Here is a 26,933-nt window from a genome sequence, read left to right on the forward strand (position 1 = left end):
GTGTGTGTGTGCGCGTGCACGCACACATGGCTGGCATGGATGAAGATTCTCTCCTATACCAACTTCTAACCTGGCTCCCTTGAGCTCTCTTCTTGATCAGGCTTCAACCTCAACCTGGGTGTATACAAACTGCAGACTCTGAGCACAAATTATTTCATCCACCCCCACTGCCTCCCACATTAGAAGACATGAACAAACACAAACATTTTCTAACAACCAAGGCAGAATCTCGAGGATGACAGCTGCCACTCCTTTAGGCTCTGTCCTGGGGAAGTGCAAGGCTGCCAGAAGAATTTAGTGTCTGTTCCCACCAACGCTTGAAGATAGAGCCCCCGTCTCCCAATCTCTGTGAAAGGACAGAAGTCAAACTGGATCCACAAACCCAAATGAATTTTACATGAGTCAATGCCCCTTCCTGTTTTTTATAAATTTCCATTTCCCTGACTCCACTCAAGCTCTGGCAATTTCCATCCTTACTGCTTCTCTCTTCCTTTGAAACATGCAGTCTCCTCTACACAAATGGAAGTTGAATTCAGTTCATGCTGGACCCTTTTCTCTATTGCAATAGTCTGTCACTGATTCATCCGTCCTTACTACTTTTTTTTTTCTTAAGATTTTATTTATTTATTTATTCATGAGAGTGAGAGAGAGAGAGGCAGAGACACAGGCAGAGGGAGAAGCAGGCTCCATGCAGGGAGCCCGACGTGGGACTTGATCCCGGGTCTCTAGGATCATGCCTTGGGCTGAAGCTGGCGCTAAACCACTGAGCCACCCGGGCTGCCCTGTCCTTACTGCTTTAACTAGTGTCCAGTTTTGTATGTCTTTGGTAGCATTTTCAGCAATATACATTCTGATATCCTGGTTAATCTGATTCCTGAGGTTGGTGTGATGCTTAAGAGAGTGACTATCTCGAGGAAAAAGTCAGTGAGCAAGAGGCAAAAACTGATCAAGTGAAGGTAGGAGCAAAATATGGCTCAGATGAAGGCATCAGGGATGACATGTTTTAAAAAGAAAGACTATTCCTAATAAAGAAAACATTTCAATCCTTAGTTGAATATTTTTGAAGATAATCTTTATTATAAGGACCTTTAAATAGAGGAGTGTCTGGAGGAGTGTCTGGTCCCATAAACTCTCTTGCCTTCTTTCTTTTCTGCTCAAAAACATAATGTTTTCTAAGCCTTTAACTTGTTTCCACCTATAAAAAACAATATAATTTATGAAAATAAGTCTCAAGATTCTGTACACATGTAAGTGTTAATGTAAGAAAATTTATTATATTATTTGATTTAGGAATATAACTTCATTCATACAATCAGAATTTCTTTGTTTATTCTTTAGCCATGTTCTGGCCTTTAATATTGTTTCTTTGACAGTAACACAGGCAATTTAATAATTTAACCATATGCTTTAAGGTCCAGAAAACAAACTTAGATTAAGACAAATAAGATAAAACAGACAATAGAGATACTCAGTAGATTTACTTAGATCCATTCACTTAGCATCAGTGCATAATATATTTCAAAAGCGAGCATATATCAAATGCAAAATGGATAATCTTAATTGGGTTCAGTAATTGGATAAATGGTCAAACAATTTTCACTGCATATGCTTTGGGGCATGCATTTCATTCCTTGTTGATTTGCTTTATTGAATTAACATGTTAATTATTAGTTTTGGTAGGAACAGGGAAGATAATCATAGGAAGGAGCAGTAGTAGAGAATATGTCTCTTGCTGCTGCATGAAACACACATGGCAGGTGATGATACCAAACAGTTAACTCCTAGAGAGACCTAAATGGCACATCTTGGCACATGTGGATAAGTATAATGTTTATTAATCTAAAAAATGAGAAAATATTATAAAAATATAAGAAGTAGAAAATCCTACACAAGTTAAAATACAGAAAAATTTTAAGCAAAGTTATTTGAATCAGGCAATATTTAATGTATCAAATAGTAATCTTAATAACTAGGTATAAAGTAATCTAAACCCAGGACACTAACCATGTCAAAAGGCAGCAGACATCCTGACCACCCCAGAATCCTTTGCCAGGGTTAGTGTTCTCTGATTACACATTTAGGCACCCCCTGGTTGCAAGAGTACTTGTTTATTATTGATATTATAAAAATAACCATTCTCTAAATGATTACACATAGTAAATAAAATTAGAACTATGCATAAGGATTTGAATAATTGCGATTTCTTTAAAGGGCCACCTGCAACTTCTGCCTGCTTCAGAGACCTGAAGGGGAGAAAAAAAAAAGAAAAAGAAAATGTGCTTAATAATACATCTACAGTGCAGCATATTAAAAAGAAAGTTTGGGACCTTAATGCTTTCCTCTACTCTGTATGAACTTTTACAATGGCACCAACCTTAGGGTACCATCTCTGTCAACAGCAACCAACCCTGCTGGCAGGGTGTTCATCTCTGGTATCTGTATAAACCCTTTTTGTATATATAATTAGAAATAGATATTCCACAGATATCTGGGACTGTTAAAATAGATTGGCTTCTCTCCCTCCTACAGGAGAGAGCCAAGGGAGAAATACAGCCAATGAGAAATGCTTGTAAGGGATGTACACAATCACTATCTCAGAAGGAATGTTGAAAGCTGAATTTAGGAAGCCAGAATGGCATAAGATAGATCAGACTGTACAAGTCCTTACTTTAGTACTGGAACTATGTGCCTATACTGCTTCATTGAAAAGAATTCCTTTATTTTTTTCCTAGAAGAGTATGATTAGGATGGCAAGGGAGACTATCCATGCTCCTAGAATATCTTATCAGTTTTTTCTGCATTGTTACATTTAATATATTAATTAATTTAAATATTTAATATTTAATTAGTATATTAATACAATTTATTATATCTAATATTTCTGATTTGCCCAGTAGACCATAAACACTTTGAAAGAAAAATATCTCCAGCTTACAGGACCTGAAAGAATATTTTGCACATGGTGTTTGCTCAATAAGTATTTGATGGGAAAGAGGAAGAGGAAAAAGGGAGAAAAAGGAAAGAAGGGAATCCAGTTATTCTTGCACATACTTTTCTCTTTCTGGAATGCTTTGCTTACCCCAGCCAACTCCCACTAACCCCCTTGACTCTAACTAACTCCTACTCCTTTAGGACTTAGTCTTAAATATCACTTTCTCTAGGCCCTGTGGCTGCTCATCAAGGGTAGAAGTCTCCTGCTCACTCTAATGTTTACAAAATGATAATCTGCAATGTTTTAACTAAATCATGTTCAGTGTGTGATTTCATCATTCAATAAGCTTTTTCACATATGATAGTGACATGTTATTCTCTGGCATAGTTCCTGTTTCATGTGAGGTCTTTATTAAATATGAATCAAATGAATGATTTATTCACTTAGATCTTGGATAGAAGGGTTGTATACCTACATGTTATACAAAGAACATGCGGAGGACTAAAGAAAAGAAGAACAGGATCTCTGTGTTCCTATGATGGTAGAATTATTATGTGGAAGAGAGATAAAATTTTGCTTGTGATACAAATAGAGCCAGAAAGAAGGCAGCTACAAGGACTCAGATTTTGGAGCAAAGGAGAGTAATTTCATTTAAAGTAGGTTTTAAAAATTTTTGTACAACTTAAGCAATACTGTTTGCTTGCTTGTTGTCTTTTTCACCATCCTGGGTGTTACATCCCCACAACTTATTTATTTCATGATTGAAAGTTTGTGCTTTTTGACCACCTTCATCTGTCTTGCTCAATCCCTGCCTCTGGCAACCACCAATTTGTTTTCTGTACCTGTGAGCTTGGTTTTGTTGTTTAGATTCCACATATAAGTTAGGTAAGATATTATTTGTTTTTCTATGTTTGACTTATTTCAATTAGCAAAATATCCTCAAGTTCCATCTATGTTGTTGCAAATGGCAAAATTTCATTTTTTATGGTTGAATAATATTCCATTGTATACATATATACATCTTCTTTATCCATTTATCTATCAATAGGAACTTAGGTTTTTTCCATATCTTGGCTACTGTAGATACTGCATGGAACATAGGGATGCAGATGTCTTTTTAAGACATATTTGTCTATAATCATTCATACTGTATTCTGAAGACATAAATATATGATTGTGTATGTCTATGCATTGTATATGACAAAAGATGAACTATATATTTAATATACTGTTTTGTGACTCACTTTTTAATGTAACATTATTATAAGAATGTTTATATATCAGAATATAGATTCATCCAGTTAATATCAGTATAAACATGCTATTTATCCAGTGAATATCTTTCATAAGACATATAATATTCTATTATATAGATTGCTATACTTTTTTAATCAATCTTCATTTATTGGTCATTGGCTTATTCACATTTTTTCATATTTTCCATGTTTTAATATAAAACTTTTTTTGTTTTATTATTTTATTATAAACATGTGCAATGAACATAATATTCTGATAACTACACAGTAAGGCATTGCATACATTATTTATTTAGGTAATTTATTAGTACAGAATTATTAGGTCAATGAGCAATTAGACCAGAATAAAATTGAATGAGCAGCCACAGGAGGTAGTATACTTCCCATTACTCAAGATATTGAAGTAAAGTTTGAATGTCTATTTTGCAGGGGCATTGCAGAGAAGTGATCAGCATTAGATCGGAAGAGAAATAGATAATTCTAAAATTCTTTCCAATTTTGATATTCTATGATTCTGTGAGTGCTAAGGACAAACTCAACCTTTTGCTTCTCTTCTCTTTGTGACACAGTACAGAATTATTAGGTCAATGAGCAATTAGACCAGAATAAAATTGAATGAGCAGCCACAGGAGGTAGTATACTTCCCATTACTCAAGATATTGAAGTAAAGTTTGAATGTCTATTTTGCAGGGGCATTGCAGAGAAGTGATCAGCATTAGATCGGAAGAGAAATAGATAATTCTAAAATTTTTTTCCAATTTTGATATTCTATGATTCTGTGAGTGCTAAGGACAAACTCAACCTTTTGCTTCTCTTCTCTTTGTGACACATTTGAGAGAAGAAACTATGAATTATTCATGTTCTATATCCATTTCATGTAGTAGCCTCATGTCCATGGATGTAAAAGTGTTCTGAGATTTTGTATCTCTAGGAGATACTTAATGGTGTCTATAAAGTACATGATCTTCACTCAGTGGGGGAGTATGTTTTCATCTCTATTCTCTCTAAAAGTGATTTTTCTGCCAAGGAGAAGGGATTTAAATTCCCATCCCACTTCCTCAACATGGGAGAATACAGATTCAATGAGAATCCTGAGATCTATAGAACATCACAAAAAGAGAAAGGAAACATCATGCAGAGTAGGAGGGAAATCACTTTCTCATTACAGATCACAGGAACCATGCATTAAAAAAATCTGAACTTGGAGCCATTGTAGATAGTCCCCATAATTATCTGACATTGATATTAAGTGCCCTGAGCAAACATACCAGAGTAGACCAGTGTAGGACAAGAAGAGCATGGAACACAGAGGAGAAGATCAGCAGAACCTGCAGCAGTGAAAGAAAAAGAGGTAATATGCTGGACCAGGAAAAAAATCTATTAAACACAATTCCCTAGCAGTTTAAACAATTTCTAGTGAAGATTAATTGACATAATACCAAAAAAAGTATACTTAGAGTATATAGTGAGCCGCAATCACATATAAATTAACTTCTTAATGGTGGGTATAATCTTATTCCATACTCCAGTCGTTTTCAATTCAAATGGCTGCTTATCTTTAAATAAAATCTAGGGCAAAATGCTCTCCAGATAGTGTCACAAATATATATGTGGATTTTAAAAAGATCTCACATAAATGACATTCATAATTCATATGTCCAGTATCGGTTAGGTAAGACAGTGACATTGTTCAGGTGGCTACCCTACTAAAACTTAGTCAGGATTAGATATATACACATCACAGGATTGCAATTCTATCACACTGGAAACTTAATGTCATCATCACAAAGTTATTATGATGTTATTATGCTATTTATAATAGCAGTGCATACAAGCATATTTACACACTATTCATAATACCTGGCACCTAACATTACATGCTAAATGTAATTCCTCTGAATGCAATCCTTAGGCAGAAGAGCAGTGCCTGGTGGGACAAAGAGACAAGAGTATTCTAGTTTAAAAGAATGCAGAAATAGAACGGAGGATAAAAGCAGGTGAAATAAAGGGATATAAGCAACTCCACATTTCTTGAAGAGAAAGGAAATAGATTAAGTCTAAGTTTTCCAAAGCAGATCTTGGAATGCTAGCCCTGCATGGTGTTAATATGAATGATCCACAAAAAAATGGTTCCTCAGTCAAAGAATTTTGGACAGCAACATACCATATCTGCTTTCTGGAAGATCAAAATAAACACCAGCATATTAAATAAAGGCTCCTAGAAGCCCTATGTAACTTGATATTATCAAAGTTAAATAAATAAAGTTATGTACTAAATAAATAAAACTATATAACCTGATATTTATCAAAGTTATTTGATATTAGATTTTCATATAATTCATTTTTTAAGAAATCTATAGAGATCCATTGGTAAATTCTGTTCCCACTGGAATCAAAGACTCATATCAATGCAATTGCCATTTTACATAATTCAACAAAAATTGAAAAAGCATAGGTTTTGTGCTTAGACAGACCTGAGTTCAAATTCTGATTCTACTCCTTCCTATATACATGACTTTGAGCAAATTAGCTCAGTATCCCCCTCAGAGGATTTTACAAGAATCATCAAGTAGTGGATATTTGGCAGTTTTGCAGTAATCAAATCTGGATAAATAAGAACTACAAAAAAATTTGGACTGAAAGCAATGATTTTATGTGGAAAGTGGATGCTGAATAAAGCTGGAGAACTTGATAAACCTTTAGAAATCTTACACATGGAAGGGTTTTAAATGAAGTAATACGATGCATTCATGTTTGAATGTTCTCTATCACCCAAAGATATAAAAGTGTTTGCAAGAGAGCAATTAAATTAATGCTCTGTATTAGTAGTTCTCAACTTTTAGGTGTATCAGAATCATCTGCCAAACTTCACTACTAGCGTTTCTGACTTAGCAGTCATGGAATGGGGTCCAAGGAAATTGCATTTCTTGCGATTCCCAAAGAGATGTTGATGCTAACACTGATTCTGCTGATTTGTGGACCACACTTTATGTATCACAGTTCTGTGTAGCATGGACTTTTGGGTAAAGGATAAAGTCAGCTGTGGTTGGATATATTTGAAGTAAAAGGAGTAGTGAAGTGTCTAGGTACAAAATCAGATTGAAGTGTAGGTTTACTCAGAAATAGATAATCTTTTTTTTTTTTAACAGAAATAGATGATCTTAAAGGCAAAAGGTTTGGGACAGATAATGGATCACAGTAATCTAAGATTTTAGAGTTAGATGCTATTTCATATTTGACAAGAAAAAAAAAATACATTGCCTTAGAAGATCACTACGTTTGAGAGGGCCAAAGAGTTATAACAGTTAAGGCATTGGATAAGTCTCAAGTAGGAGTCAAGTTTTCCTAATGATAGGATTGAGGCAGGGAGAAAAGCAATGAATCAAATGTAAGCACCTCACACGAAAGAATAGGAACGGTCAGTAAAATTATAGTGACAAGGAAAGAAAAGGACAGCTGGACAAATGATGTGATGCTACCTCATGGTACTTGACACCCGGCAATTGAAAGGAGCAGCTTCTCCTGGTGAGGGTTATAAGGGTAACAGTATTTTCCAGGAACCATTGCAAATAAGGCCAAAAAAAAGGGTGAGTGCATGAAGAGTGTTCTTTGAATAGCACTGACAGACAATCAGTTTGCAAGTAAAATTCAAGTTCCATAGGGCACAGTAGAAAGATCTGGGAAATATATTCACAGTGCTTAAGAAAACAAATATATGAGGAGATTCTATTTTGATAGGGGCAGTGGAGCAAGGCAAAGTGGCCAAGGATAATAGAAATAAAAGACAGAATTAACGGATCTCAAGTTTCTGAATTGAACTTTGGCATAACACTTGCTCTTGTATGGCAACTGACTTAAGTATCCAGCCTTACACTGCTTCCCTCTGTGAAGCAGTACTACTCATACAGGGGATGGCCTATTATTCCCCCTACTTAGGAGGATTAATAAATGAAGCATTTTTGGTGGGAGGAAATAAAAGCAAGCAAGAGAGTAGCCATAAAGTCTAGAAATTAAGATAATATTTTTGTTTACAGATTAGAATCTGCTTACTTTCTTCTTGAACACTATCAGTACAGGTTTATTCAGTGAAAAATAGCAACACAAATCACCTGAGGCAGTGATCACAAATGCATATGTAAGGAGTGATGTAAATGCTGCATTAATGCCCTATGTTCATTGCAACTCTGACTAAATTATTATTAGGACAAAGGAACGACACACTGAACATAGGAAATGTCATTGAACATATCATGTTTTTTTTATGTAGACTAATAAACCATTTATTACATATATTTGTCTATGTTTCTAGACACTCTGGCCTCTCTGAATAATGAGAAGATAGAGACTCAGGCTTGGCCACTTCTCAAGTGATCTTCAAAGGTCACTTAAACAATATGAATTAAATTCATTGATTCCTTCATTCGTTCAATTCATTCAGTAAATATTTAGTAAGTAAATCAATGATGAATACATAAATATTTATTAAATAAATGTGTTGAATACTTACAATGTAAAATAGGAACAAGAATAGATTTTCCCTAATAGGTTAATTTTTGGGATTAAATATGTGGAAGCAATTTATAAATTATAAAGCCTTGTGTAACGAGTAGAAAATTTCTGAAAATTATTTTAAATATTAATATGGATAATCCTTTGGGTCCTAATATGAAGGAGAAAGTCACATATAACATATGTTTAAAAATATAAAGAAAAACCATGTTTTTGGTCTGAAGAATGTTTAATTATACTGAAGTTGATATATAGTTTTGGGATATTTAGTCAACATTTCAAAACAACTCATTTTGAAGAAATTTGGCAGCCTGCTTTGAACAGTTGTTCTATTTTTAATATCTAACTATGGGATTTAAAACATGTTTAATGTAATTACTAAATGTTATTTATTTTATTCTGTCAAAATTTTAATTTTTGTGTTTACCATGTATGCCTCCCTTAATTTTCTGGATGACTTCGTCTGTAGATAGCAATTTGGAACACAGTGTAAAATTAAGTAAATCAAGTTGAAGTTTATATTAAAAGCAGATTTTCTAACCAAATGTAACACTGCTTGTTTCTTTATATGTCATTTTTTCTTATTTTCATGCTCTATAGTGTTTTCTTTATGATACAAACTGTGCTCAGTGAAATAATTCCTCTCTTGATACTATCTATACATCTATACACACATTCCCCCTCTCTCCTTTCTTTTTTTTTTTTTTTTTTTATAAAGAGATGGAATGACATTTTTGGAGAAGAACATATGGCCTTCGATTAAGCTAGAATGTAAATTGCACTTATTGTGTATCCTTGGGAAAAGATATTTAACAGATCTGAATTTGTAAAACCAGAATAATATCACCTACATATGAAGCTGTCACAAGGATTAAAGGAGATACTACATAGCACATAACCACCAAAAATTTAATAAGTGTCAGTCCTCTTCCATTTTCTCTTCTTTTGAAGATCCATGCATATCTATATAAGCCTTAAAATGTCAGTTACTCATAATAGGCTTTAAGGAGAAATGGAGTGATATCATTTTAATTACTCAAATAGACTTCATAATTTTATTTTATGTTAGCCTATGTGACAATTTCCCTAATTCATTATTAAATCATATATCTATAAGAATATATGCTTTGTCAGTGAAAAGATTTATTATTCCACATTTTTTAAGTTCTGTGCTTAGAACTCTTCTATCTTCATATACCCTCTTTATTCTGCCTACACAAATAATTTCTTCAGCCACAATGCCTATCTTCAGGCGACGATTTCTTGTCAGATCCTAATAACAAATATACTCCAGGTTTATTCTACTTTTAGGAGACTACGCCAGTCAACTTTTAGTCTAACTCAGAGAGCATCTTTTGGAGGAAATAATTTGTTCTTTGACTTTTTTTCCTTTAGCTTGAGGTAAATAAGCACTTAAGTCTGAAGTAAGACGAAAAAGGAGAGTGAAATGATAAGGTAGGTTGGGCTCAATGATGATATGGCTGCAGGTACACCAATTACTAAATATGAGATGAACTCTTTCAGCCTCGGAAAATACCTAAGAACACTGCATAAGATAATCATACCACCCATGAACCCACCCAAGGAAGAAGTCACTCTGGCTCCAAAGTAGGATAAAATCCGTCTGTCCTCTGCTAGTACCAAGGCGTATTAGAAGCAGCAAGCTGAATGCAAAAGCCATAGCACAATTAAGAAAATCAGAAAAATGAACTGTTGCTTCATTAGCAAGTAAAAGGCAAACATTATTTGGTGGAGAATCTTGAAGGAAAGCATTCTCTTAACTCCCATGTAGTTAATGCACCTTTGATAGTTACAATCTGAGAACTGAGCAACTGTAGATGCGCCTTTTCTCTGCAATATATTGGCCTGGGGACCACAGGGAAGGAAGACCTTATAGTCCTCTGACTCCTAGTTTTATCCCACTCCATCATAACATCTAAAAAAAGAAAATTAGTGTCCCAATGAGCTAATAAAATGACAATTTTGTATGCTCACAATAAAAATATGAGGCCATTAGTCAGTCACAAGTAAGGACCTAGTAAGTGTCTGGGAACAAATTCCACAAAGGTGTAAAAACACAATGTCATTAATAATAACATCAGTAAAGGTAAGTAGAAACCTAATAACAAGCAAGAGACTAATCCTGGTGGTTTAGAAGATAAATTGCCCTTTTTTCCCCCACAAATAGAAACCATTTTATATGAATATCTTTAGTATAAAAGTAAAAACTCAGGATATACTAATATTTAGCAAGCATATACTGTGTGTCCAGCACTATGTTTGGCACAAATTAAAGCAATTAAAAATAAATATTTTCTTAGTCTTTGTAAACTAAATGCTATTACTTGAAAATATTCTGATTTTGCCACATTTACTGAAATATATTGGAGTAAAAAATTTAACATCCAGGATTGGTTGGGTGAATTATACAGATAGAGCATCAGGGATCTACCAAAATAATAAGGTATTAATTGGTCAATATCTGGAAGAACAAGAAAATAAACAGAAATGAGCATGGAATTTGAGGATATGGTTCCTCTAAAGGTATCTACCAGTTGCAGAAGAAAGTCCTTAGAGGCTGACAACTTGCAAAAGATTCAGAGGCAGACAGGACAAAAATTGAGGATCCAGGCTTACGAGGAAGATGACCCAGATTAATTCCCTAGGCTTGGGGTTACTACTCTGATGGGCCACATGATAAGAATAAGGGCAAAATAGAAACAAACCAGCCTTCTCAATAAATAAAATAAATTTAAAATCTTCTGAACTTTTTGTTGAATTCAAATACTCTAGGACTGCTAGTACCCCAGAAACAAAGTAAAATCCTATCTGTAAGAAGATAACATCATTGTAGGTCTCAAATATCTTTGTAATTTGTCATATACAATTTCAGCACCTAATCAAAAATAAATATACATAGTGACAAGACCATGTGATAAAAAAAACAAGAGAAAATAAGAGATAATAGAAACTGACCCACAAGGAATCAGATAATAGACTTAAATATAGATTTCAAAATAAGTATGGGTAGTAAGAAATGAAAGACAATATTTAGGGTTTTTGGATATAACTAGAAATTAAAAATAAATACATGAAAATGCTAAAATACATATAGTAAATGAAAGTTGAAAGTCAACATATGTGTTAAACAGCAGATTTGATAGCATTAAATAGAGTAATTATAAACTTGAACATAGATCAGAATAAAACATCCACAGTGATACATAGAAACAAATGGATGGAAAATGGAGGTAGGGTGTATTTTGCATACAGTTAGAATGTCTAACATATGTTAATTGCTGGCCATGGTAATTTTAAAACATAACCCCCACATTCCTTTACATTTTTCCCATCACTTCCTACAACTATGTCCATTGCCCTTGAATCTATAATCTGTGACTGCATAACCAACAAAATAAATTAATTAATTAAAAAAGAGACATCACTACAGAACTGGAACATATTTTTTCTAAAAGCTATAAAAGTATATTATAAATACTTTGTGAGAATGAATTTGAAAATTCAAATGAAATGAGCAAACCTCTAGAAAAATAAAGATTACCAAAACAGTCACAAGAGGAAATAGGAAATTGGAGTAGTCACATAGCCATTAGAGACATTAAATTCATAGTTAGAAATTCTTCACATGAAGAAATTTTGAGGCCCATATATAGCTCCCCCATGGAATCTCTCTAATCATTTAAAAAATAATTCAATGTTACACAAACATTTCCAGAGAATCCATCAGGAAATATTCCCCAACCTATTTTATGAGGCTAGCTAATGTTGATTCCAAAACATAATAGTAGAATTGTGATAAAGGAAAATCTTTTTTACCCAAATAAGCCAAAAGAATCATAAATACAGAGATAAAAATCCTAAACAACTTTTACCAAAGTCCCTATCAAGTTAGGTTTATTGCAAAATGCAATCCCAAGTTAACGCTCAAAAACTAATTCATGGGGATCCCTGGGTGGCACAGCGGTTTGGCGCCTGCCTTTGGCCCAGGGTGCGATCCTGGAGACCCGGGATCGAATCCCATGTTGGGTTCCCAGTGCATGGAGCCTGCTTCTCCCTCTGCCTGTGTCTCTGCTTCTCTCTCTCTCTCTCTGTGTGACTATCATAAATAACTAAAAAAAAAACAAAAAAACAAAAAAACAAAAAAAACTAATCCATGAAATTAACCAGACTAACATAATAAGTGAGAGAAATGTTTAAAAATTAATTAAAATGTTTGATAATTTTGACATGTATTCATGATTTTTAAACATTTCAATGGTTTCAGAATGAAAGAAAATTTTCTTAAACTAAAAAAGTGTATACACACACACACACACACACACACACACACACACAAACCTATAAACCAAATATCGTATCTTCATGGTGCAAAATCAAAAGCTTTCTTCTCAGGAATGACACCCAGTGCAGTGCTTTCACTTCCTTAGAACATATATCTAGAGGAGGACTTGCTGGAGCATATGGAAGTTTTATTTTTATTTTTTAGGGGACATGAACTGTTTTCCATAATGGATATACCAATTTACATTCCCATAAACAATGTACAGGGTTCTCTTTTTTCCCACATCTTAAGCAACATTTATCTTTTTGATAAACACCATTCTAAGAGGTGTGAGGCTATATTTCATTCATGTGGTTTGATTGCATTTCCCTGATAATTAGTGATGTTGAGCACCTTTTTATGTACCTGTTGGCCATTTGTATTTCTTCTGTGGAAAAAATGTCTATTAAGTTTCTTTGTCCAAATTTTAATTGGGTTATTAGGGATTTTATGTTGTTTTGTTATTGAATTGTATGTATTCCTTATATATTTTGGATATTAATCCCTTAACATATATATGGTTTAATAAAAGTTCTCAATAAAATAGGTATAAAAGGAATTCTTCAACTCAATCATGGCCATTTATGAAACTCCCATGGGTAACAGCATAATCAATGGAGAAAAAATGAGTTTTTCCTCTAAGATCTGGTACAAGGCATGCCCATTCTTGCCTCTTCTATTCAAAATAGTACAGGAAATTCTAGCAAAAGCAATCAGACAAGAAAAAGAAATAAAAGGCATCCAAATCAGAACAGAAGTAAAATTATCACTGTTTGTAGATTTCATAATCCTATATATAGAAAACCCTAAAGATTCCATGCAAGTACACATGCACACACACAATCCTGTTAGAACTAATAAATAAATTCAGTAAAGTTACAGAATACAAAAGCAACATACAAAAATCAGTTGCACTTCTTAAAACAAAAACGATCTATCTGAAAATGAAATAAAACAAAAAACAATTCCATTTACAATAGCATCAAAAAAATAAACTACTTAAGAAATTTAATGAAGAAGATGAAAGATCTGTACACTGAAAACTATAAAACCATGATGAAAGAAAATGTAGAAGGCATAAATAAATGGAAAGATATCCTATGCTGATGGATTTAAAGAATTAATACTGCTAAAATGTCCATACAAAGCAATATACAGACTCAATGAAATCTCTATAAAATCTCCCATGATTTTTCACAGAAATAGAAAACAATGGTAAAATTCTTATGGAACCACAGAAGACTCCTCATAGCCAAAGCAATCTTGAGAAAGAACAGAGATGGAGGCATCACACTTCCTTATTTCAAATGATATTACAAAGTCATAGTAATAAATAGTACGGTACCAGTATAAAAATGGACACATAGACCAAGGAGTAGAAGAGGGAGTCCAGAGATAAGCCAAAGCATATTTGATCAACTGGTTTTTAACAAGAGTGCTAAGAATGTACAATATACAATAGTCCTTTCACTAAATGATTTTGGGAAAACTGTGTCACCACATGCAAAAGAATGAAATTGGATCCTTATCTCACAATATACACAAAAATCAACTCATATGTTTTAAACAGTTAAATGTGAGACTGGAAACTATAAAACTCTTAGAAGAAAAGAGGGGGAAAACTCTTTGACACTGGTCTTGGCAATAATGTTTTAGACATGACAAAAGCTCGGGCAATAGAAGCAAAAATAAGTAAGTGGGACTCCATCGAACTAAAAAGCCTCTGCACAGCAAAGGAAACAGCAAAATAAAAAAGGTAACCTACAGATTGGGGACAACATTTGCAAACCATATTTCTGATGAGGGTTTTAACATAAAAAATACCTAAACATGCATACTTTGAGACTTCAGTCAAGAATTTATTCTAATATTAATTTTCAAAGAATTAAAATGATAAGCTTGAGCTAGATATATTTAGTGATATTTAATTGATAGATTAACAACTACACTCAACAACAAAGTTTTAAAAAGCACTTCAACAATGATTTATTTCTCCTCCTATAAGTTGGGCTGTACTAATTGTCCATGTTTGCCTTCTTTGCATAGTAAAGAAAATAACTTCTTAAACGTTTATTTATTTATGCCTACAATAAACTCATTTTACTTTATTTTTATTTTTTAATTTTTTTTATTTCAAGTTTTTATTTAAATTCCACTTTGTTAACATACACTGTAATATTAGTTTCAGGACTAGAATTTAGTGATTCATCACTTAAAACATGTAGTTCTCCTTCCAAGTGTCCTTAATACCTATTATTAACCCATTTAACCCACCTCCCCCTCCTCCCCTCTAGTAACCCTCAGGTTGTTCTCTATAGTTAACAGTTTGTTTTCTAGTTTGCCTCCCTCTTCCCCTGGTCCACCACTTTCTTCCATTCTGTGTCTTAGATTCCACATATAAGTGAAATCAGATGGCATTTGCCTTTCTCTGACTTATTTTGCTTAGCATAATATACTGTAGCTCCATCCACATCATTACAAAGTAAGATTTCATTCTTTCTTACGGCTGAGTAATATTCTATAATATGTTTAAAATGGTATGTCTTGGGGTGCCTGGGTGGCTCAGTGGTTGAGAGTCCGTCTTCAACTTGGGTCGTGATCCCAGAGTCCCAGGATCAAGTCCCACATTGGGCTCCCAGTGAGTAGCCTGCCTCTCCCTCTATGTCTCTGCCTATCTGTGTCTCTCATGAATAAATCAATAAAATCTTAAAAAATAAAAGGCATGTCTTAGGGAGATGGTGATCTCTGTTTGAAATAGCACTAGAGCATAGGTAGTTTAAAAACTAGTTTTCTTCTCATCAAGTTAAGAAATATGTAAAGGGCCAAGCATCTGGGCCTCCTCATCATTTGTGCTGGTGTTATCCAAAGGTATAAATATGAACGTTCTTATCAGAGTTCCTCCCTATGTAAAGATTTCTCCACTGTTTATTTTACCAATTCACATTTCTTATCCTTATAATTTGCACCCTCTGTGTTCTTTTTGCGACTTACCTTTCCAGACTTATTTTTCTCTGATTCCCTGTGTCTAGTGTTTTTCCCTAAAAGTATGAATTGCTAATTTCCTGGGCCACCAAACATAACCAATGTTCTTCCTACATTGGTGTCCTTGCCCTGTGTTATTCTTGCTCATATGCCATTTTTGTTCATCCATGTACTTCAAAATCCTACCCATTTCTTAGTTCAAACACCACTTCTTCATTAAGATCTCTCTAATTGTATGTTCTTATTTCTTTAACATTAGATTTATCTCTTAAGAAATAGTATACCTTATGCTACAGATGCTTATGCACTTCTCTTTACTAGAGAAAAGATCTTAACCTTTTTAAAAATTTTTTGTATCTCCCATGCCTTAGAGCCCAACACAGAGAAGTTTCTCACTAATGTGTCTTAAAATTTAAGATTCATAAAGGAGGAGGTACCTCTAAGGAGGTAATTTGGTCTACAGAACATATGGAACATATTGGAGAACCTTAACTAAAAAAAAAAAAAAAAAAAACTAATTTGGGTCAAAAATACTCAAGTCTGTTTAATTTGTGAAAGTGAAGCAGGTCAATGTTACAAAACAAGCCAGGGGAAATTATGCAATGGTTTGTCTGGTGTGAACATGCTGACGTTCTTACAGTAACTGAAAATATACAGAACACAATTCATGGAGAGCAAATAGGTTATACTTGTAGCTAGTCAATACATTGGAAGGATATGACCCATCTAATATAAGACTGCCAATAAGCTAAATCCATCAAGGTTAGAGAATCAACTAGATTTCCCTTCATTTTATTTTCATTATTATATTTTGTAGTCTCAGGCTACACCTAGAGCAAATGGAAGAATATTCCAAGATAAACAAAAAAGTGTTTGGTAAAAAGATTTAAAACATATGCTATTCATTTATAACTTTAAATTTTTTTTTAACAACACACTTCTATTTATTTTTTTATTTTATTTTATTTTTTTTAATTTTTATTTATTATTTATGATAGTCACAGAGAGAGAGAGAGAGAGGCAGAGACATAGGCAGAGGGAAAAGCAGGCTCCATGCACCGGGAGCCCGACGTGGGATTCGATCCTGGGTCTCCAGGATCGCGCCCTGGGCCAAAGGCAGGCGCCAAACCGCTGCGCCACCCAGGGATCCCTATAACTTTAATTTTTTTAACCAAAAATTGGACCATGTATCTCTTATTTTCAATTTTAAAGAATTCAACTCCATTTAATATTCTAATCCGAAGAATTCTGTGTCACAAAAGAACTGTTCTGTTTTTTAAATACAGCCTTCTCTGATACTTGTTACAAAATGTTCTGGCTACTATTACTGCATATGACAAGGAATTGTCAATAAATAAAGCAGGTAAACTTTGTATCTATTCTGATGCATGTAATTTATATATTGCAGAGCAACTTGATACATTTTTTCATTATACTCAATAATAGTTTATTTGATGACATTAAGTTTTTAATATGTTATTAAATATTACCCTTTAAATTTTTTCTAGGGAGTTAGAAATCAATTGAATCATTCATATTATCAAGGTTTTACCACAGACATGGGAGACATTTCAAAGTAAGAATGCCACATGAATAATTCAGAGGCAGTGGCCTCTAAAAATTGCAAAAACTTATTTATAGTCAAATAGATCTCCACAATCACTGTTATAATGGAAAATTACAATTTGATATTAGAATGTTTTGTTTGTAACAGATAATTAACAGTAATTATTAGCTTACTTTTATATTTATTGGTTAAAGATCAATCCTTGGATATTTATGATGCTAACAGATACCAAACATGCAAATGCCTAATTTATAGGATTTATTGCCTGGCATGAGCTCAGATGCCCTGAATTTTTTAGAAGTTTTAGAATTTTCTGAATACTCACAGAAGATTGAATGTGAAAGTGAGGTTAAAAATCAAGATTTCTTTCAGTCTTCAAAAATTACCTAATTATCCAGAAGTTTTTGTCTTTTTTACTTTTAGAGGTCATCTTTCTAGTTATTCTTGTGCTATTTTTATTGTATTACTGTTATTATTATTATTATTATTATTATTATTATTATTATTATTATTTTAATTCTTGGTTGTTTCCTATATGTGTCTTCTACAAACAGATGTATTGTGTAGGATAATCCAGTTAACCTTTAAATAAGAACAAAATACTGACGTCCTGTCTCACTTCTCTCCTGAGATACATATTTCTAGTCCTTATTTCTGAGGCCACAACCCTAATATTTAAATTCTGAGTTCCAAGTCTCAAGAAGCCCTGACACCTATCTATAATTCACTATTTACTCATTTTGGTCTTTATGTTAGCTACATTCCACTGCCCCTAACACATCCTTTTCTGTTCTTTCATTTGATAGGATGTTAGTACCTGATCTTGGGCTTAGTAAAATAATCAGCTGTGGTATAATAACACCACTCCCTCAAGCATTGCTCAAAAACAAATCTTGGGAGGCAACCTGGAAAGAAGTAACCTGAGGTTAGATTAAAGAGAACAAAGGTCACACCACATCCTGAGTGGACAATAGAATCCTATAGCTGCATTTATTGTATATTTGCAACTGAGAGTTTCACAAATATAATGATACGTATAAAGTCCCAAAACTTACTTTACTACAAAATTGTTTTTAGTATCTTATCACAAAATTAGGACTTAAGAAACACATAGTATCTGATTCTATAATCTATTATGAAGATATCATACTCCCATTCAAATGAAGAGAAAACTAGGCTGATGACATCAGGAAAAATAGAAGGAGAAGTACTTTTGGAATGTGGGTGTAGGGATCTCCAAAAATCTGTTCCTCTTAAAAGCAATGAGAACACTAGCAAAAATCACCAAAATCAAATTTTCACAACTCTAGAAATTAACCAAAGGCTTGCAATAAGCCATAGAACATTTATTAAAGAAAAGCAGCTGAATCTCAATGAGAACTGTGAACTGTGTGGGATTTTTAACTTACCCATCTTCTGAGTTCCCCCAGATGTCCCATCTCTAGAGAATTGTCATGATTTGATCTATATAGAAGCTGTCTGCAAAATCCTCACTTGAATGTTTTTTCTTTGTCCTGGGTTAGAGCTCACTCAGTTAGAAACTCAGTCTCTATGGCATTTGTCAAAAACAATTAGAGGCAACAGTTCTACACAGCAGGTACCTGAGGCAGTGATACCATTGTAGCAAACAAGGGGTTTACAAAAAAAAAAAAAAAAAAAAAAATTAAAAAGAAAATCTAGTGGATGAGATGCCCATAAGAAGCTTTCAAAAGATCTGACATATTCCCGAGAATCTAGAAGGCCACACATGTGTGTAGTATTATGCATCTGTCCAGGAAAAACCTAATAAGGCTCTATCTCTTGCCTCTGGTTGACCTAGAAGCTCTGTGTAAGTCAGGTTGTAAAGTGCTGGGGTATCCATTGCATTCCTCAATACCCTGTCCAGGCATTAGCTGACCACTAAGCTACTGGCAGAGCCTTCAAACAAAAAGTAGCAAAGGTAGTAACAACAAGAAAAAGCAGTAATAGACTAAAAATAATGTTTACTTTGATTAAGGAGATTCTCAAAGTTTATGAACATAATATTATATAATATATATAATATTATTATATTAATAATAAGCTATACTTGTATACTTGACAAAGTATATTCACACCCACCATTCTGTTTGATCTTAACTCAAATCCCAGGAATTCAGTCATGATAAAGTAGCACTTTGCCTTATTTTTTTATTCTATACACTCATTTTTTAGGATTAATGACTAAATTTGGACTAATTTATGCCATCAACTTTGCATCTACTATTTGTCATATTTTTCTTTGCATTTTTCTTCTATTGTTGTTTTAGCTTGGTTTTCAAGTTTTCAAACTCCATTGTATGATTAGAGGGTGCTGGTTGGTTTGTCAGTAGCTATTTTATGATTTTGTGTCCATATATATGTTTAACCTACTGACTGGAGGGCCTGTACCTCAATTTCATTCCACATTTATACTTTCATATTTCAGCCTTCTTTCTCCATTCTCATATTTTACATCCAAATTTAGCATACAGATAGGAAAAGCTGCCTAGAGAAATAAAGTCCCAAATCTAACAATACTATTGAGACAATTCTGAAAACACAACCTTCTGATCAATTGGACTTTTCATTCCAGTAGTTCTTAATATTTAGAATAATCAAGTTTCACCTGAGGAGTTTATTTAAAAAAGCAGAAATCAGAGATTCTGATTCAATAGGTCTGAAGTGAAGCCCAGGAATATGAGCATCAAACAGTACCCCAGCAGATTCAAATATCTGAGATATGAGTTATTTAGTGACTTCACACTATAATCTAAGAGATTAAAAATAAATGTACCCCTCATATGAGTTTTTAAAAATTGTGATTTATACTTTTAAACAAAAGCAGAACTAAAGAAAAAAGCCCCGGGATGCCTGGGTGGCTCAGTGGTTGAGCTTCTGCCTTTGGCTCAGGGTGTGATCCTGGGGTCCTGGATCTAGTCCTCCATTGGGCTCCCCACAGGGAGCCTGCTTCTCCCTCTGCCTATGTCTCTGCCTCTCTTTCTGTGTCTCTCATGAATAAACAAATAAAATCTTTTTTAAAAATCTATTTAATTAAGGGCTCTGCTTATCTTATTTATAATAAAAGTTTTTTTAAAAGCTTCCTGTTTAATGACTCAAAACATCTTTTCCTTAAAGGTATCTTTTATAAAACTTATTTGAGCTGTCTTATTTTAAAATGATGCAATAAGAAATATGCACCACTATGAAGATCCTCACATTATTTGGAAACTTTCTGCCATGATAATTTTGTCTCAGGAGAAATGAGAAAATTCTATAAAATTACCTAGGTATAATTTATAGAAAGCTGACTCAAGAAATAGGTGTTACTGTTGGAATGATGAATCTTGTCCTTTTCCTCATTCATAAATTTCAAATATATGAGCCTCTAGACTCTAAATCATATGCTGGGTCCACAAATATTTATGTTATCAATTTTCTTTCATGGAGAAAATCAAGAGGTAGATGGTCTGTACATATCTTGCCAGCTATTTCACATACCATATGCATTGAGTACAAGCATCACTGGAGATGCTAGTGCCTCAGTGGCTCCATCTTACACTTGTCCCAGCACCTGAATGTTGGATGTTGGATGTTGTTCTTGAAAAGTATTTGCCTCTCTGTGCTATGAGTTTGGCTACAATGCTAGCTGCATTCCATTTCCAGATGGCTCTTATTACTACCTAATTATTTTTAAACTCTGATTTTATTTCAAACAATTTACTATTGTCAAGGGTCACTTCCAAGTACAACATTGCTGAAATCAAATATTTTTGGTTCTAGGTCTATGGTTAGGAGAATTTAAGAATGGTCTTTTTAGAGTGATTGATAGACCATATGGCAAAAGTCATGGCTAAACTATAAATCCAATAAAATTTTAAAAGCTTTGAATAATTTTTATAATTATTCAGTCACAATTATTTATTTTATTTGTTTAAATTTCCAACTGTCTTGATAAATGAATTAGAAATAATAAAGAAATATATTCCATCATTCATTCATTCATTATTCTGATATTTATCTTACTGTGTATGTCAATACGCTAAAACAGATTCTTTCTCTCAAAGACTTTGTAGCCTAGTGAAAGAGGAAGTTGTTGCAACCTATCAAAATTTCATGAAAGTATATGTAGAAAGACAATATAATTAGATGACAAGGGTTAAAGAAAGTTTTGGGGATTTTTTATCTCTTTTGCATTATTAAGCTATTTTTAGACTTAATACTGATTGGAGGCATTGGATTTAAGGGAAAAAAGAAGTTTAAAATTGCACATGGATTAAATACACTATTTTGGTTAGTTATGTTCTTGCTCTTAAGTTTTCATTATAAGTTATAGCACATTCATAGCATTAACACACTGTGCATCCTATAAGGATGTTGTTTACCTGGACTTGCTCAATATGGGCACCTATGTGTTGATTCTAATAGAGCAGAATTATATATATTGTCTTTATATAATATGCATACACATTATCTAGAAGGGGTTTTTATTTATTTTTATTTTTTTAAATTTTATTTATTTATTCATGAGAGACACACAGAGAGAGAGAGAGAGAGAGAGGCACAGACACAGGCAGAGGGAGAAGCAGGCTCCATTCCATGCAGGGAGCCTGACGTGGGACTTGATCCCGGGTCTCTCCAGGACCACACCCTGGAATGAAGGTGGCACTAAGCCACTGAGCCACCGAGGCTGCCCTAGAAGGGTTTTTTAAAACGCAATATTTATGAAGGCCTCAAAAGAATTTGGTGAAAATGATTAAATGCAAAGTGTAGAATGAGATTTTATGTATATTTAAATGTGTGGAGGGTAGGAAGGAAGTGTAAGTGTGTTTGCATTTGTTTTCATAAAAGTTTTGGGCCACTATCAGTTCTTTCTTACGAGGGATTCTCTTCTTTGTATCCCCTGCTGCTCTTTCCTAGATCATTCTACTCAGAATCCCTTGTGCTGAAGATCTTCAAAGTAGTATCTTTATTTTTGTACCTGCTTAAAAGTACAGCGCACTTTCTAAGTCTTTATCAGCTGTTGTCTGAAGAAGGTGTTGTTTCCCTCCAAGTCTATAAAATGTCACCATGGTACCTTGATTCTGGAGAGTGACAGCCGAGTGGCACTTCAGCTCTATGCCTCCTCTGACCTGAGCATTCTGCTTTCCCTCTCCTGGCTGTACTCCTTCTGACCACATAAGCCTACAGCTATGGAAATGGGAGAAGAATATTTCAAAATGCCTTTTAACCTGGAAGAGTAATTTCCAAGATCCCCCTAGGTACAGAAGCATAATGTTAGCTCTGTAACATAGTAGGTATTTCTGGTAGCTATGGCTTAGGGGAATTATTCATTAATCACTTCACACCAATTATCATGAGAGCTACATTACCATTTACAATTTTTATTTCTCTCTGCAGGCCACTATTGATTTAAAAAAGTAGATTTTGATATGTTATTTTTTTTTAATGATGTTATTTCTATATAGTCCAGACTCCAACCTGTCATCTGGATTGCTGAGCTCATATATCTGACTATGTTAGTAAACCCCCGGGAAGCATGCACTGAGTCATGCCAAAGTAGAGTAATCCATCCATCGTTATGATTATAATCTGGAGATTTAAATCAAGAGCTATATATTCTATTCATCTTAAATACTACGATAATATTAATTTGTTTTGTGAACTTACAACAGTTTCTATATATATCCACTTATTCATCTAACCAATAATGATATTTCACATATGATGATGAGATGATCCTCAGATACTTAAAAATTTTCTAATAATCCTAAGTTATCACTGATACAATTCCACAATATTTATAGAAGATTCACATTCCAAATGGAGACTCCGTGTTGGTCTTCAGGAAGAATCATTCCTTCTTTTGAGATGTTACCTACTCTTCTTCACAAAGTTGGTTTGTAGCCTCTGCACCACAATGAAAACATCTCTGAATCAAGATTTAACCTGAAGTAGAACATACCTTCACCCTAAACAAACCTGAATTTTTTGCAGACGTTTAATGTTATGAAAGGGAAATACCTTCGTTGTGGATTTCCTTTGGCTAAAAGCAATTTGTCAGTAAACAGCAATGTCTACTCACGTTTATCTTGTTCTGCTTCTACTCCTTCACTTTCTGTATCACTTGGCAAGATCCATGGCTGGTGAACTACTTGCAATTGCTTTAAAGATTCATCCTGCCAAAGAAAAAGTTCACTATGGATTAAAGTCTAGGTGGATACCATATATACCAATATGGGTGAACACTTTAGTCTCTATGAATTACATGTTCAAAAAAAAGATAAGAATTTCCTCACAACAGAGTTCTACATTTAAATTCATTTTCATGTCAAAGTCATGCCATAAACTCTGAACTCACTTTTTTTGCATTCCCCTTTTAATAAGATTTAATGTCTTAATAGGAAGAAATATCTAGACTCTGTTCCTTCCTGAATTAATATTTTTATGGAAATCTTGGCAAGCATACTTAGAAATTTAACAATGAAATATTCAACATAAAAATGTACAAAATGTGCCTGTTTGAAATCAAAGTTTCAAACTCCTTTTAATGAGAATAAAGATTAGTAGGATTTAGAGAACATTCTCAGCTTTACCTTTCAGTAGTACTTATTTCACTGCCTTCTTCCTCTTCTCACTTCCTTATTTTTGTTAATATATTTCTCATACTTCTTGCTCTATGTTTTCTATTATTGCCCTAAAGCAGACCCTCATTATCTCCCACCATGACTACAGTAATAGCCATCTATGATGTTTTCTAGGGTCAAGTGGCTTCCTACTTCTCCCCACCAGTTTCCTGCCGGAGTGGGCTTTTGAAGACGCCATATAATGTACTCATTATCTTTTCACAATCCTTCAGTGGCTTCAAAATTCTTAGGATAAAATCTAAACTCAAGGCCCCTCATGATCCATACTTGTCTACCCCGATATACCACCACTTCCATCTCCATCCCACCTCAACTACCACTGCCACTCCAGCTATAGTTTAACTGGTGGCTCTTCAATTTGGTCATTCTGTCTGATATGCCAAGATGTTTTCACATGTTATACTTCCTGCCTACATTTATTTATCTGTCTCACACATTAACACTTCTCCCAAGACTCAGATGTCATCTCTACTAAAAGGCTTTCTCAGGGAAGACGGAACTACTTCTCTATTCCTTTATTATACCAACATAATAATTACTGCATGATAATTATCCTTTTGTATTCTTGTGTTTCAGAAATAATGTGAAAAGTCTCCAAGGGCATGGATAACTTTTATCACTTCTAAATTTCAAACTTATTGACCCATGATTTATAAGAATCTTTTCAAACATATTTTGAAATTTTCAAACAAAATCAGTATGACCTGTCAATTTATTCTTTTGACTTTTCAAATTTATCATCACCTTCCCCCTCTTTCAAAATCTTTTTCTCCAACTTGAGGTGTTTTGTCTATTTTGTTCAGACAAATATTGACAAGATAATAATAAGGGCCCAGAATTCCTGATTTCTAATAAAGATGGTATCACCAAGTATTCAATGTCCAATTTGCTTAAAACAATTCCTGTATGAGAGAAACATCCTTTCTGATTTTCCTTGATTGTGATAGTTACCTCAAGAGATGTTCATTCTCAATCTAGAGTTTCAAAAAGCCACAATTTTTCTGGAGTTTGGGAGGGGGACAAGGGATTGAATAGGTGAATCAGAGGAGATATTTTAGGGAAGTGAAAGTATTCTGATATTATAATGGTAAATATAAGACACAAGCATTTGTCACATTTAACTTACTATATATACAAAAGGCTACATATAGAAATATTTATGAATATTTATATAACATGGGTTATTACATACACATATATCTTTCTGCTCTGGCAGCTGAAAGAGCTTAGAAGCAATGACATCCCAACAGTAATGAACACAACTATCACCCAGACCTTGGCTCCTAATACCATTCTCCAATGAAAGAACCAGTACTCTTGAAGAAATTACTAATTCTAGGACTGAGGCAGGAAAGATAACAAGATAAGCCTGAAGCATCTTGTAGTGCCAGAAAGCAAGAAAGTGCTTACATATGCATGTGCGTGCACACACATGCACACACACACACAACGAAGGATATATCAAAGGGTTAAAGGAACCAACTGAAAAATGTATCAAAGGCTGAAGGTAGAACAATTTATACAACAAAATAAATAAGGTAGCACTGGGTTACTATGCAATATAAATAATTATCTGTGAGTCCATTCTGACAAAAATAAATGACTAAATTAATAGGTAAGAACATATAAATATGCCATGCAAAATGATTTCAAATAATTTATATAGATGCTCTGCTCTTAATGAGGTGGAGAGTAACTTCTCAATCCTTAAATGCACACTGTGTATGATGACTTTCTATCAGAGTACAATATGGAAAGGAAGGGGGAGGAGGGGAGAATAACGTTACCATGGAGAAACCTGACAAACACCATGGAAAGCAAAATGATTAAGGTCAACATCAGTAACAATGATTTGTGCTCATCAAATGTGCCCTTGGTAGGATATGATGAAAATGGAATCTGATCTCTACGGTTTTCCTTCTCAAAATACATCACCCCTGTCCAAATAAAAGAAAAGTATCACACAAATCTCACCTGAGGAACGATCAACAAAATATATGGCCAATACTCTTCAAAACTCTTACTATTATCAAACACAAGGGAAGTCTGAGAAATTGTCACAACCAGGAAATGCTTAAAGATATAACTATGCAATGTAATATGGTAACTTGGATGGGGTCTTGGGATAGAAACAGGACATTAGAAGAAACCTGAGGAAACTTAAATAAAATATGGATTTAGCCACTAATAATGTATTAATATTGGTTTATTAATTGTGAAAAATACACTAACATAAGGTGTTAATGACAATTAAAAACTAGGTGAGAGGTCTATAGGAACTCTCTGCACTACCTGTCAACAATTTCATAAAGATAAAACTGTCCTAATTTGAAAATATTTATTTAAAAAGTTAAAATAATCACAATATTTTTAAGTAATTTTTCAATTTTGAAATAGAAGCATATCTTTTTTTAAGCACCACCAGCAACGCAAAAATAATCTGTTAATTAGATTAAAACTTAAATTCCCAGAGAGTAGATCCTAAGAGTTCTCATCACAAGAAGAACATTTTTTTATTGCATATATATGAGATGATGGATGCCAGTAAATCTATAGTGGTAATCATTTCATAACATATGTAAATAAGACCATCTTAAACTCATACAGTGATGTATGTCAATTACTTCTCAATAAAACCAGGAAAAATAAAAACAAGAACAAAAAACTTATATTGTTGTCATATAGGCTTTGCAGTGAAAAG

The 26,933-nt window shown here is 33.7% G+C and overlaps 1 protein-coding gene across 1 annotated transcript in view; it reads right to left on the bottom strand.

Annotated features, from left to right (window-relative positions):
* Positions 1-1,248: 1,248 nt before the first annotated feature.
* C28H8orf34 (chromosome 28 C8orf34 homolog) overlaps positions 1,249-26,933 on the bottom strand; it is a 382,999-nt gene continuing 357,314 nt past the window's right edge. The window contains 3 exon segments of the mRNA XM_072803810.1: positions 1,249-2,243; positions 5,457-5,516; positions 23,671-23,764. Of these exon segments, the coding sequence (XP_072659911.1) occupies positions 2,236-2,243; positions 5,457-5,516; positions 23,671-23,764 (162 nt within the window). The 3' untranslated portion in view covers positions 1,249-2,235.

This window comes from Canis lupus, chromosome 28 (genome assembly GCF_048164855.1).
Source record: "Canis lupus baileyi chromosome 28, mCanLup2.hap1, whole genome shotgun sequence".
Taxonomy (NCBI): Eukaryota; Metazoa; Chordata; class Mammalia; order Carnivora; family Canidae; genus Canis; species Canis lupus.